General features: G+C 68.9%; 1 protein-coding gene across 1 annotated transcript; it reads right to left on the reverse strand.

Moving 5' to 3' along the window:
• Nucleotides 1-10,289: 10,289 nt before the first annotated feature.
• ADRA2C (adrenoceptor alpha 2C) lies at nucleotides 10,290-12,280 on the reverse strand. Its single transcript, XM_079776768.1, has one exon. It carries the CDS (start codon nucleotides 11,917-11,919, stop codon nucleotides 10,516-10,518), a length of 1,404 nt encoding a protein of 467 aa, XP_079632894.1. The 5' UTR covers nucleotides 11,920-12,280; the 3' UTR covers nucleotides 10,290-10,515.
• Nucleotides 12,281-13,180: the final 900 nt, after the last annotated feature.

Below are 13,180 nucleotides of genomic sequence, written 5' to 3' on the forward strand. Positions count from 1 at the left end.
TGCTGATCCGGCTCACTGCCTCCATGCAGCCCTGGCCCCCCATCCTCATCCCTCATCACCCTGCAGGCAGAGCCCTCCCACGTTCCCCGAAACATGCCTGCCCCTGAGCCAGTGAGTGGCCCAGTGGTGATAGGGCAGCAAAGAGAGATAAAGCACAGAGGGCTTCCTGGAGGAGGTGGCTCCCCAGCTCGAAGTGGGAGAGTAGAGCAGACACACGCTAACAGTCCAAGAATCTCCCACGGATTGAAACGACCTCTGAAGCTCGGGCCGGCCCACGTACAGCCTCCTTGCCAAGGCCGGCAGCCCAGGGACCATCACGCATTTCAGTGAAGACAAATGTTTGTGAGAATTCCTGAAATCACCCATCATTCCTGCAAGGAGCCCACCTGGCGGCTCCGTTCCCAGAGGTCCGCCTCCTGAGGCCCCACAGACTCTGGTCACAGCCCAAGCCCAGTGACCTCCAGGCTCGGGCCAGCCAGTGCCCAGCGGCTCATGTGAGCAAATGGATTTGTGTCGAGACGAGAGACACTGGGCCACTGCGCCTCTGGCACTGATCTGGCTGGAGCCAGGTAGTAAATGGACATAATTTGTCATCTCCCCGCGGAGGGGCCGCCCGAGCCCCACAGCAGGATGAGAGTCGAGAGTCCAAGCCAGGAGCCCGAAATCCAATTTCCCCCCGGGCCTGCGGACTAAAAGCTTTCTGTAAACACGGCGCCCAATTCTCAGATCCAATTAGCCACGGCCTGAGCCGCTGGCCCCGAGCAAGGGGACAGCCAGGCTCCTCGAGTCCGGTGGCCTCAGGCTCTGGGCAGCTCCGGGAGCCGGGAACCGGCCCTGTGTCCACCTGGTGAGCACCCGGCAGGCCCAACCCACCCTCCTCACTCTGCCTCCCAGACCCCTCCCCCTGGACCCAAGGTGCCCCCCCCCGCCAATCTGTCTGGCATCCTGGCTGCCTTCAGTTGCACCCAGGGCCTCCAGGCTAGAGAGAGCCGGTGGACGGTGGACGGGAGGCCTCCGCTGGAGGGAGCAGGGAACGCCAGCCCAGCCCGGAGGGGAGGGGAGGGGAGGGACCCACAGCGCGGCCGCCGCCCACCAGAGGCGCTGTTTTGAGAAAAGAGAAAGTGAAACCCGGCCCACCGCTCGCCTCTGGATCTGTAACCCCAGGAACTGCTTCATTTACGTTTGTGTCAAAATGTAAACCTCGCCCTGACCGGTTTGGCTCAGTGGATAGAGCGTCGGCCTGCAGACTCAAGGGTCCCGGGTTCGATTTCGGTCAAGGTCATGTACCTTGGTTGCGGGCACATCCCCAGTGGGGAGTGTGCAGGAGGCAGCTGATTGATGTTTCTCTCTCATCGATGTTTCTAACTCTCTATCCCTCTCCCTTCCTCTCTGTAAAAAAATCAATAAAATATATATTTTAAAAAAATGTAAACCTGGGCCCCCATATACACCCCTGTGGACACCCCCCCATGGACAGCCCCCCCCCCCCCCCCCGTGGACAGGCATCCACATTCGCGCTCATCTGACCTGGGGCCACCCTGCCCACTGTCTCCCATGACAGCTCGGTCCCCGCTGGAGCCGGCAGCCCCGCCCCTCGCTCAGGCTGAGCCGGGGCGCCGCCCAGGGCCCGCAGGACGGGGCGCCTCTCAGACGCTCAGCTCTGAGACCTGGGGGGGGGCGGGGGCCGGGCTGCAGGGTGGCACTGACTGCCACTCGGCCTCGCGCCCATTTCTCGGGGGGGGGGAGTGCGTTGGCAAGGTTGGGGCGCCTCCTTCATCTCGCTTCAGTCACCACCCTGTTGGGGTCCTCTGTGCCAGGCCGCTTCTGGGGAGAGTGGCGGGCAGTACGGGTCTGCCTCTCCCTTCGGGACAGCGAGCGGGCACGGCCACCTCCGGCCTCAGTGTCCACGCCGGGCAGGGCTGACCCCGGGCTGGCGGGGCCACTTGGCTGGTGCAGCTGCCAGGGCCCGGGTGTCGCTCGGCCGTGGCTGCGGGTGCTGACAGGCGTGCTTCCGGGACTGCGGGGGGGCCCCTCCCCGAGACCCCAGCCACCTCCCTCCTCCCACCGCCCCTCCCTCCCGCCCCCAGGACAAGCCCAGTAAACCCTGCCATGTGGCTTGTTCTGGGAACTGAACACGCTCAGGGTGGTGTGGCGGCCACGGGGCCACGTGCCCAGGCCGCGTCCCGCTCTGCGCATGGGCGCTGCCCGGCTGAGCCTGCCCACAGGGCCAGCCCGGGGGGCGGGGCGGGGGGGGTGGGAACCTCGGAGCAGGCACCTGATTCATCTAAGATGTGTGGGTGACATGATGGCAGGTCCCAGCTTTCCACAGTCCCGCCCCCGTGGCCCCGTGGGAAGCTGGCCACTGTCTGAAACGCGCATCTGATCCTGTTTCGCCGTCCAGTGGGACCCCATGTCCCTCCGCAGAAAGCCCCAGCCCTAACACGGCTCTGGAGCGGGCACCGTGTGACCCCCCCGCACCTGCCCAGGCCCACCAGCTGTGCTCGCAGGCCCTGCACCTGTCGCCCTGCCCGCCCCCCCCCCACAGGGCCCCCTGTGTAGCCTGCTCCCCTTCCCAACCCCCTGAGCTCAGAGAGGGCCTCCTGGAGGTGGTGTCAGGAACCTGGGGGCGGGGGGCAGGGGGCGGAGCAGAAGCTGAGCAGGTGGGAAGGAGGAGGAGCCCAGGTGTGTTACCCCAAGGGTGAGGGCCTCCTACATCCTCAGGCCTCCAGTGCCCACAGGGGCCCAGGCACCAGGGTCCTGGCTGGGCCGCTGGCCGCCGGGCCTCACAAGTGCCCCCCCCAGACCCTGCTTGCCCCACCACACTGCCTGCGCCTGTCACGCCAGCCTCCCCGGCACTGTGGGCGCCCTGAGCCAGGCCTGGGGCATCATGGGATAGCAGTCAAGGACTGAATCGGGTGCCTGGCACCAGCCAATGCCACAGGGGCCCACAGACCCCTCCCTCCAGCAGGGAAGCCGAGGCAGGAAGCTGGGACTCAGCCCTCAGTTTCCCCGTCTGTAAGTGCTGCTGGAGGCCTAGCGGGGAAGGAGCCGCTGAGGCACAGCCGAAGCCAGGCGGCCACCAGGCAGCTGGCAGGAGCCCGGGGTCTGCGCAGCCTTCCGGAAGGCTCTGTGCCTGAGGGCGGCCTCGCCCGTGCGCCTGCCAGACCCGAGCGGGGCCATGGCACGGCCTCCCGGCTCCAGCCCCGGCCTCGGCTCTGAGCCAGGCCCCCCGCGCTCACGCTTGGAAGGTTTGCTAGAAACCTCAAAGGTCAGCTGTTCTCAGGTTTCCAGAATTTATCGATCGTGTCTGGGCTGGAAAAGCAGCCAAAAGGCTCTCGTTGTCCGTCTCTGTGGCCGCCGCGGGGAGCGAGAGCAGGCGGCCTCCCTGGCCACTTCGGGGCCGCGCCACCCCGAGGGTCTGCGGCCCCCGCCCGCCCCCACCTCTGCCCCTCATGGCCCCAACCTGGTCAGGCACGGCCGTGTCCTCAGGTGCCTGCACCCCATGTCCACGAGCCAACAAGCCCGGAGCCCCCACGCCCTGTGGAGGGGCCTGTGTGCTCTCTGCCCGACCCCCCGTGGAGCTGCCGGGGGCACACTCGGGTCCAGCCGCTCCTGCCTCTCCCTCCCCATGGACCCTCATGTCCCTGGAGTGAGGGAGGAGGACCCCAGCCGCACGGAGAGGGGGAAGCTGGAGGCGAAGATGGGGGGCCGAGGAGGGGAGCTCAGACGGGCTGGGAGTCCCACATCCAGGTCTTGGCAGCTGCCCCCCGTCATTCTCCCGCATCCCCATCGGACCGGAGGCCCCTGAGGGCAGGGCTGTGCCTCTGATGTGTTTATAGCTGATTCTCCCAACATTTATTAAGTGCCTACTGCGTGCCTGCCTCCTCGGTGTGGGGTCTGGGATGAGATAAAGCAAGGTGGACTCCAGCTGCCCGGAAGGAGGCCCGTGGCCCGGCCTGAACACCCGCTCCTGTCCTGGGCCCGGCCTGAACACCCGCTCCTGTCCTGGGCCCGGCCTGAACACCCCCTCCTGTCCTGGGCCCGGCCTGAACACCCGCTCCTGTCCTGGGCCCGGCCTGAACACCCGCTCCTGTCCTGAGCCCGGCCTGAACACCCCCTCCTGTCCTGGGCCCTCCCCCCGCAGGGGCTGGTCCCGCCTCTGCCAGCCTGTCACCCCCAGCCCTGTGCCCAGGGCTGCAGAAGCCTGTGGCCTCCCCCGATGGCCAATGTCCCAGAGCCCAGCGTTTACCCCATACGTTGCCCTGGGCCTGACGCTGGGCTGCCCGCCCCGCCCCGCCCCGCCCCACCCGGGGAGCGCCCACCGAGCGCAGGCCCTGCCTCCCGCATCTCTGAGCTGCCCCGGCTCTCCAGTGCCCACTCTGCCTCTGCTCAGACGCTGCTTCTGCCCACTTTCCAGAGGGGGAAACTGAGGCTCGAGGCTCACCCTGCTCGCTCTGGCTCCACACCCAATTGGGGCTGGGGTGGGGGCATGACGTCACACTGTGCACCCAGCCTCAGCCACCCAGGCAGGGGACGGAGGGGCCCCGTGAGGCAGCCCTCTGTTGTCAGAAGGGGGTCCAGCGGGCAGCCCTGGCGGCCCGGGGCCGCGTCGGCAGCTGTCAGCCTGCCCGCTGCGGGCGCCCTGAAACATTGCCTTCGCTCTGCGCCTGCAGGTCACCCTCGGCCGGACAGCCGCTCCCACCTGGGCGGCGGGGCCCGGGAGGTGCGCTGGGGGCGGCCGGGCCCGCCGGTCACTGCGCGGCACCCACAGCGAGCCGACGGCGTGGTGCTTCTCCTCTGACCTGGAGCCTGCGGGAGCGGCCTCCTGTGAACCAATTAGAGGAGGACTGATTCGGCCTTAAATTCGATTTGCGAGGGCAGCACGCTCTGGGAAGCGGTAAGCGAATTATTGTTCACCTCCGACATTGGGCGTTTCTGTCCTGGGCGGGGCGCTCTGCACCAGCGGCTTCGGGGGGAGCTGCTTCTCGGAGACGCGAGGGAAACAAGCCCGATCCCCCTCGCCCACGGGAGGGCCGGAGCCCAATGACGTCAACAACAATGAGGCGACACCAGCACGCGTGACTCGTGGGCGGCGTCTGACCTCATTGCTGTACAGTTCATCTCAGGGGGTTCGCGACGGAGACCAGCAGCGGCGCTGGCCGGACTGCGCAGAGCTCCCGAGGCCTCGGCGCGGTTCCCCGCCCCAGGCTCGTCTCCCTGTAACAGGAGGCTGACGGACGCCGACCCCCAGGGCTGGTCCTGGATCCCTGCAGTGGGCTGGGAGGAGAACAGCCCAGCACGTGGCACCGAGGCAGCGTCTGTCTCCACCCATCACCCCTGTCGGGGCTTGGTTTTCTTGTCTGTGAAATGGGAGCGTTCGTGCCCACGTGGCAGCATCGTGAGAGGGGAATGCGCAGAGCCCCTGCCCAGAGCCGCACACAGAGGGCCCCCGGGGGACACGAGCTGCTGGGCCTGTCCTTGGGATCCGCAATCTGGGACTCTCGTGAGAGGGGGCGGGGCTGTCGAATGGACCACCCTCAGGGCCGCCCCCCGAGCTGTGGGGCAAGTCCAGCTGCTTCGGGAGGCCACGTGGTGATCCTCTGGTCTAGCAGACCTGCCGGTCAGTGAGGAGCTAAACGAGGTGGGGCGCCCACCCAGACCGGAGCGGACACAGCCGCACAGAGCTCCTCTCCAGCCCCGAGAGGCCTGTGGGCACCCAGGACAGCGCCCCCTGCAGGGCCTGGTCCGAGTCCTGAGGGGCGCAGGAGAGGAGCTCCTGGCAGAGGGCAAAGTGGGCGTCAACAAAGGCCTGGGCGAGCACAGCCAGGGGAGGGAGGGAGGGCGGGGCCTGGCATTGGGACCTTGGCGCAGTGGGCCTGCAGCAGCCGGCTCGTCCTGGGTGGGGAGCTGGGGTCCGCAGGGGCTGCACCAGGTCCCCTTTGCAGCCCGAAAGGCTCGTCTGGCACCGGCGCTTGACGGCGGAAGGCAGCAGAGCCCCGTGCCCACAGCCCTCCTGGCTCCCAGCGGGGCCTGGCCCAGGGAGGCAGGCTGGGGGGGAGGGCAGAATGAACACGAATGGCCTGTGGGTGCAGCTGGTGGCGGAGGCGGGGCCTAGGGGCTGTGGGAAGGGGTTCCAGGTTTCCTGTGAACCCGGCAGCAGAGGGCAGGTATGGATCTGTTTCCTTTTTCTCCGTGGCTGCCAGGCAGCTCGGGTGCATGTTGCACTCAGCCACAAGGCGAACCCCTTCACACCAGGCCTTTCGCGGCACGCCCCTGCCCACCTGCGTGGAGCGCCCCATCTCGACATCACGATCCCCCGTCCCCGAGGCTCTCACTGGGGAGGGGCAGCCACAAAGCCTTTGGCAGGAAGGAAGCACAGCTGTGGTCCGGGGCTTTCTTTTGGGCCAGGCTTGGTGTGGACTCTGCCCCCCAGGCAGCTTTCAGAGGCACCGTGTAGGGCCCCCTGGAGTCTCAGGCTCCTCACACCCGCCCTGCCATGGCCCGCCCCACCTTGCCCTGGCCCCGCCCCACTTTACCCTGGCCCCGCCTCACCTTGCCCTGGCCACGCCCCACTTTACCCTGGCCCGCCTCACCTTGCCATAGCCACGCCCAACCCTAACATGGCCACGCCCCACTTTACCCTGGCCCGCCCCACCCTGCCCTAGCCACGCCCAACCCTACCATGGCCACGCCCCACCTTGCCATGGCCCCGCCCCACTTTACCCTGGCCCCGCCCCACCCTGCCCTGGCCCCGCCCAGAAAACGAGTGCAGGGCCCTGGCTCTCCCTCCCCGCCCTCGCAGCTGCACCGGAGGCTCTTAGCAGCGCAGCTGGTCCAAAGGAGGGGAGTAGGGGGCCTGGTGAACCCTGGGCCCTCATGACAGAGGTCCTCAGGGTGGAGGCCTCACCTGGGTCCCTCCTTCTCCCCGACTTCTCAGCTCCCACCCTCGCACCCTGTGAGCCCCACCCACGGCCACATAATGCCCCTCGAAGCCCCCGAGCAAGCAGGGGAGGCCGCCCACCCGTGCCCAGGGAGAGCCGTGGCCGGCGCGTGGGTAGGGGCCTGCGGGGTCCCGCTCGGGGCTGTGGAGCCAGGCCCGCACCTCAGCCTGGCTCCTCCCACCTGCCCTGGCCTGGGGGCTGCGGGGCTGACAGCCCGCGGGGAGGCGGGCGGGGCTGCAGCTGCCCAACCAGGCTCCGGCTGCGGCGCCATGTGTTGTGATCGAGGCTGTGGGGATCTGTGGGCCCTGCCACGGATGTGCTATAAACACACGGGAGGCCGCTTCCTCGCCAGCCGCACAGCCAGCGTCTCCCGCAGCCCCGCCCCCCGGGGAGGGTCCAAAGCCCGGAGCTGCGTTCCCCGCACTGTGTTCTGAATTCCGTACTGAGCTGTCAGGGAATATTTTGATGATCCTTTTCCTCCTTTTCTACCAGCTCACAACTGAACTACAATACAGGGATTCACTCACACAAATGCATGCGTGTCCACCTCGCTGGAACCCCGGCCGTGGGGCCTGGGCCGGTTCAGGTGCAGGCCAGTCTGCCCACTGCGGTCCGCCTTCCGGGATCTTCTCGTGGGTGGTGGTGGTGGTGGTTTTAATTTTGCCTGAAATCTCCTGTCCCCGAGGGGAAGCCCCAGGCAGGAGGCAGCTGTGTTCCAGCCTGCAGCAGAGGCCAGGGGCCGCGTCCCGGGCACAGGCGGGCAGAGCCGGACACTCTGGGTCTGCCCCCCGCACTGCCCGTCCTGGGCCAGACGGCCAGCTCCCGCCTCAGGGTCCTCAGCCACAGGCCGGCGCTGACAACGGGCGTCTCGAAATAGACGTGAAGCGGCGAGGAGACCACCGCGTGGCTGGACGGCAGCGCAGACGGTTGGACAGAGGTCGGGCCCTGCTCTGGACAGCAGGGACCTCCCGACGCCTGGCTCCGGGACCACAGTGGGAGCGGACAGGGCTCAGGAGCCCGGGGGTGGGGCATGTCAGCACCCCACGCCATCCACGCAGACAGCGAGACCAGCAGCCGCTGGCCCGGTTCCCGGCCTGGATGCTCTTCCAGCTGAAAGCCCTCTCCGGGCGGCACTCAGGACGGAGTGGGAACAGCTGTCGCTGAATGGGGACGAGGCGCCACCGGCTGCCAGCGGCCCAGCGACGCCCCCCCCCCCCCAAGGTGCCATTCCTGGGGCTGAGAAGGGAAGGAACAGGTGTGGACACGCTGCCGGGCGCGCCCTGCCCCTGTGGTGGACCGGGGGTCCCTGCCCCCGCACCCGGAAGGCCCTGCAGCTCACAGGCCACACCAGTGGCCCCCGTGCCCTCCAGAGGTCACCCCCACGGCCTCCAGGCGGCTGGCATGTTGGACCACAGACTGGCAGGCTTGGCAGATTTCAAGCAATGCCCCCCGCCCCCACTTCACAGGAGGGCACTGGGGCCAGAGGGGGCACGGGGGTGCTGGGCTAGCTCAGCAATCCTGCGGCAAAGCCAGGCCTCCCACACGACACCCCTTCAGGCCCCGCCCAGCGGAGAGGGGTCAGAGCTGTCCCATGGGCGTAGTGGGCCATCCCCCCTCCTCTCCCCTCCCCAGGTCTGGCCTCTCCGCCTGTCCCGGAGCCTGAGCACAGGTGTGAGGGTGCCCACGTGAGTCAGTGTGGACCGTGGGGAGCGCTCGGCCAGTGGGCGGATCCTGAGGACTCATAACTTGGGGTGATGAGGCCGGGATCTGCACAGGGGTTGGGGGTTCTCCAAGGGACAGTGCTGGCACGGGGCCCAGGAAAGGGGTGTGCCCTGGCTCCCGCTTCAGGGGACGAGGGCTTGAGGATGAAAAGCAGGACCCAGGGCTGACCCCTTCCTGGCCCCCCCAGGCCAGACAGAGGGGTGGTGATTCAGGACAGAGCTGAGTGGGCCGGGGATGGCGGCGAGGGGCGTACTGGAAGGCCAGGCGCAGTGGGCAGGGGGAGGAACCTCACCAGCGGGTTCCACAGGTGAGCCCCTCCAGGGCACGTGTATGCGCGTGTTCCGGAGCGATCTCCCCCGTAGTGCCAGGTCCTGCTCCTGCCCCCCAACCCCAGCTATCCCAGCTCCAGGCTCCATGGTGGTGACCCCTCTAATACTTCACTTGCTCCTTCTAGCCACCCTCCTCAAGCCTCAGTGGGGGGGGGGGTGGCACACAGACACGGGGGGGGGCATGAGGGTGAGCTGCGGGGGGGGGGGTGGAGGCCGGCTCAAATGCAGGGGGTGGTAGGAGGGACGGGCAGGCTCCAGCCCCTCCCCCCGTGGCCTCCATGTTCACCACAGTAAGAAGTCGGCCAAGGCCTCGGGTGGGGAAGAAGGGATTGAAGGCTCGCCTTGGCCTCAGCGCCACCCGAGACCTGCTTCAAGGCAGGTGTCCGCAACCTGTGTCCTTCCAAGGACCCAGCTAAGGGGGCGGGGGGGGGGGCTGCCCACAGCTGGGGGGAGGGGGCAGAACCACAGCCCAGGCTGCCATACCCCCTTCTTCCCTGGGAAGGCACTGGTGGGCGCAGGGGCAGGAACGGAGGCGGCGAGGACAGTGCTCCAGGGTCTACCTAGGAATCAATGCGGGGCTTCCCTTGGGCCCGTGGTCGGCAAACTGCGGCTCTTTGGCCCCTTGAGTGTGGCTCTTCCACAAAATACCACGGCCTGGGCGAGTCTATTTTGAAGAAGTGGCGTTAGAAGAAGTTTAAGTTTAAAAAATTTGGCTCTCCAAAGAAATTTCAATCGTTGTGCTATTGATACTTGGCTCTGTTGGCTAATGAGTTTGCCGACCTCTGCCTTAGCCGGTCACAGCACACGTGTTCTGCGCACAGATCTTATATGTACATAAAGCATTTGATTTAAAAGAAAAAAAGACACCCCACACACACTTCTCGTGCGAGGGGGCAGGTTGGAATCTGGGGACCTGAGTGTCCTCCTTCACCCGTGGGGGGCGGTCGGCCAGTGCTAGTCTGGAAGTTACCCCAACCCCCAGCCGGGGCTTAAGGACCCACCGCTGCACCAGGGCTTAGATTACAAAGGTTTATTTAGAAAATAGTTTGGTTGTTGGGGTTGTCGTTTTTTGGCAAACATTTCAATACTTTCAGTTACCAAAGGTGTCAGTGCCTCCCAGACAGCGCCCCCCGGTCCTGGGGAAGTCAGCCCTTGCTCGGAGGTGGGTGCGGGGGCGGTGCGCGTCTGGGGGCGTTCTCACCGTCTGGAAGGTTGCGAGCGCCTCTGGCTAACACCCCGACCTAACAGCTCCCCGGGGCAGGGCCCCCTGAGCAGGATCCAGGCCTGCAGTCTCGCAAGCAGCCCCTCGCTGAGAGGGGAAGGCAGGGGGGCTCCCCTTTCTCCTCCCCTCTCCCGGGGGCGCTTGGGTCTCATCAGTCCCTGCGCCTGCCCTGCGCCCTGGAGGCCAGTGCCTCCCTGGGTCCTCCGGGAATCAAACCACCTTTCTCCGGGGGCCACGCCTGCCCGCCCGCCCCCTCCTCCCGGAGCCGCCCAGGGTCTCCGCGCCAGGCGGGGCGCACCCGTCACTGCCTGAAGCCCCTTCTCCTCCGGCGGAAGAGGATGTGCTTGAAGGAGCGCCGGAAGTCCTGGTTGAACACCGTGTAGATGACCGGGTTGAGCGAGCTGTTGCAGTAGCCGATCCAGAAGAAGAACTTGAAGAGCGGGTCCGGCACCTGGCAGGCCTCGCGGCAGATGCCGTAGAGGCTGTAGCTGAAGAAGAAGGGGAACCAGCAGAGCACGAACACGCCCATGACCACGGCCAGCACGAAGGTGAAGCGCTTCTCGCGCGCCTGAGCCACCTTGCGGCGGCACACGCTGCTGCGCGCCCGGCGCCGGCGCGACAGGAAGAACTCGACGGAGCGCGAGCTGGCGCGGGACAGGCGCCCGCTGGGACCGGGGGACCTCGCGGCGGCGGCGGCGGCGGCGAGCGCGCCCTGCTCGGCGGGCCCGGGAGCCAGCGCGTCGGCGCCGCCCTCGCCGGCCTGGCCGTCCGCGCGCCGCCGCCCACCTCGCCGCACCGCACCCCGCCGCCGACGCCTCTCGGCCGCCGCGCTGCTGTCCTCGGGCTCCACGTCCGCGCGCGGGCGGCGCGGGGGCGCGCAGTGCCCGTTCTCGCCCGCGCCCGTCGGCGCCCCCAGCCCGTTCTCCGTGGTGGGTGACGCGCCGTCGGGGCCGGTGGTTGTGTGCTTCTCGCTGAGCGTGCGTGTGCGCAGCTTGGCCACGCGGTAGATGCGCGCGTAGACCAGGACCATGATGAGGCAGGGCGCGAAGAAGGAGCCGATGCAGGACGAGAGGATGTACCAGGTCTCGTCGTTGAGGCCGCACTGAGGGTAGGCGGCGCCGTCGGGCTGGCGGTAGAGCGAGACGAGCGGCGGGAAGGAGATGACGGCCGAGATGAGCCACACGGCCACGATGGTGGCCTTGACGCGGCGCGGCGTGCGCTTCAGGTTGTACTCCACGGCCTGCGTCACGGACCAGTAGCGGTCCAGGCTGATGGCGCACAGGTGCACGATGGACGAGGTGCAGAAGAGCACGTCGAGCGCCAGGTACACGCCGCACCACACCTGCCCGAAGTACCAGTAGGCCATGAGCTCGTTGGCCAGCGAGAAGGGCATGACCAGCGTGGCCACCAGGATGTCCGCCGAGGCCAGCGACACCAGGAACAGGTTCTGGGGTGCCCGCAGCGCGCGGCTGGTCAGCACGGCGATCACCACCAGCACGTTGCCCACCACGGTGAAGACGATCAGGAAGCCCACCACCGCCGCCAGCCCCGCCACGGCGCCCGCCGAGTACTGGCCCGGGGGCGGCCCCCAGGCGACCCCCGAGGCGTTGGCGGCTCCCCCGCTGCCCCACTCGCGGGCGCCGCTCGCGTTGGGGCCCGCCGCCGCCGCCGCCGCCAGCGCCACCGCCAGCGCCGGGGACGCCATGGTCCTCCCGTGAGCTACGCGGTCCCGCTGGGAGCCGGGGCGCAGCCGCGGCAGCTCAGGAGCCCCCCAGCCCGGGTCGGCGCCCGCATCGCCGCCTACTCCTCGGGCGCGGCCACCGGGAACCGCGGCGCCCCGCAGCCGGCCCTCGGCCGTGTCGGCTCGGCAGGCGAGCGGCGCGCCGGAGAGCGTGGCTGCCGGCTCCCCGCAGCTGCCGCGCGCGTTAGTGCAGAGCAGGAGGCGCCCGGAGCGGGCGGCGACGCGGCAGCGGGGGGAGGGGGCAGGTCCCGGGGTCCTCGCGGCCCCGCCCTCGGCCCGGCTCACGGGGAGCGCCCCGGCCGCGAGGCCACGGCGACGCGGCACCCGGTCGGGCGGGCCTCAGCGGCCCCACGGCCCCGGCGCCCGGCCGAGGCGCAGGCTGCAGGCGGCGGCGGCCCGGGCGCTCCGCCTCCCATCCGGCCGGCTAGGGGTCGGCGCACCGGGGTGCGGGCCGCCGCTCCTCCGGGCCCCCACGCGCAGCCTCCGGCTCCAACTTTACTTTCCCGGGCAGGGCGCCGCCGCGCGTCCGTCTCCAGCCCCTCCTCCTGCTGCTCCCGGTGCGGGCGCCCCCCGCAGACAGCGCTGGGCCGTGCGGGCGCCGCCTCGCTCGCCCAAGCTCCGCCGCCGCCACCGTCGCCTCCTCTCCGCCGCCGCTGAGCTCTCGGCGCGAGTGCAGCCGCCCGGGCTCGGCTTCCAACTTGGGTAGAGTTGCGGGGCGGGGCGGGGCGCGGGTGGGCAGGGGCGGCCTGGCGGGCACGCCAGCGCCGCCGGCCCGGGGGGAGCGGGCCGGGAGCCGGAGCCCGCGGCCGCCTGGGCGAACCTGCCTGCGCGGCGGCGGGGAGGAGTCGGGGCGGTGGCGCGGGGCGCGCGCTCGGCGAGGGCGCCCCCTCCAGGGCCGTCTGCAGTCTGCGGGACGGGCTGAGTGCCGGCGGCCTGCGCGGTGAGTCCCCCAGTCCTCTCGGATACGGGAGCCTCCGCATCCCCCTCCCCGGCACACGCACACGCGGGCACGCACACGCGCGCAGCACCGGCCGGCTGGGGTCTGGCCTGAGCGGAGCGCCCGCCTCTCGCCGGCTGTCCTCTGAGCGCGGGGTCCAGCCCGACCTCTGCGCGGAGCTCCCAGGCAGAGCCACCTGGCCCGGCCTCCCCCTCCTGCTTGCAGGAATCATGACGCGGTGCCTGTGGAGCCTGGGCAGGCGCCCAAGCTCTGCGCCCATGTTGGCAA

Source organism: Cnephaeus nilssonii, assembly GCF_951640355.1.
Source record: "Cnephaeus nilssonii genome assembly, chromosome: 1".
In the NCBI taxonomy this organism is placed as follows: Eukaryota; Metazoa; Chordata; class Mammalia; order Chiroptera; family Vespertilionidae; genus Cnephaeus; species Cnephaeus nilssonii.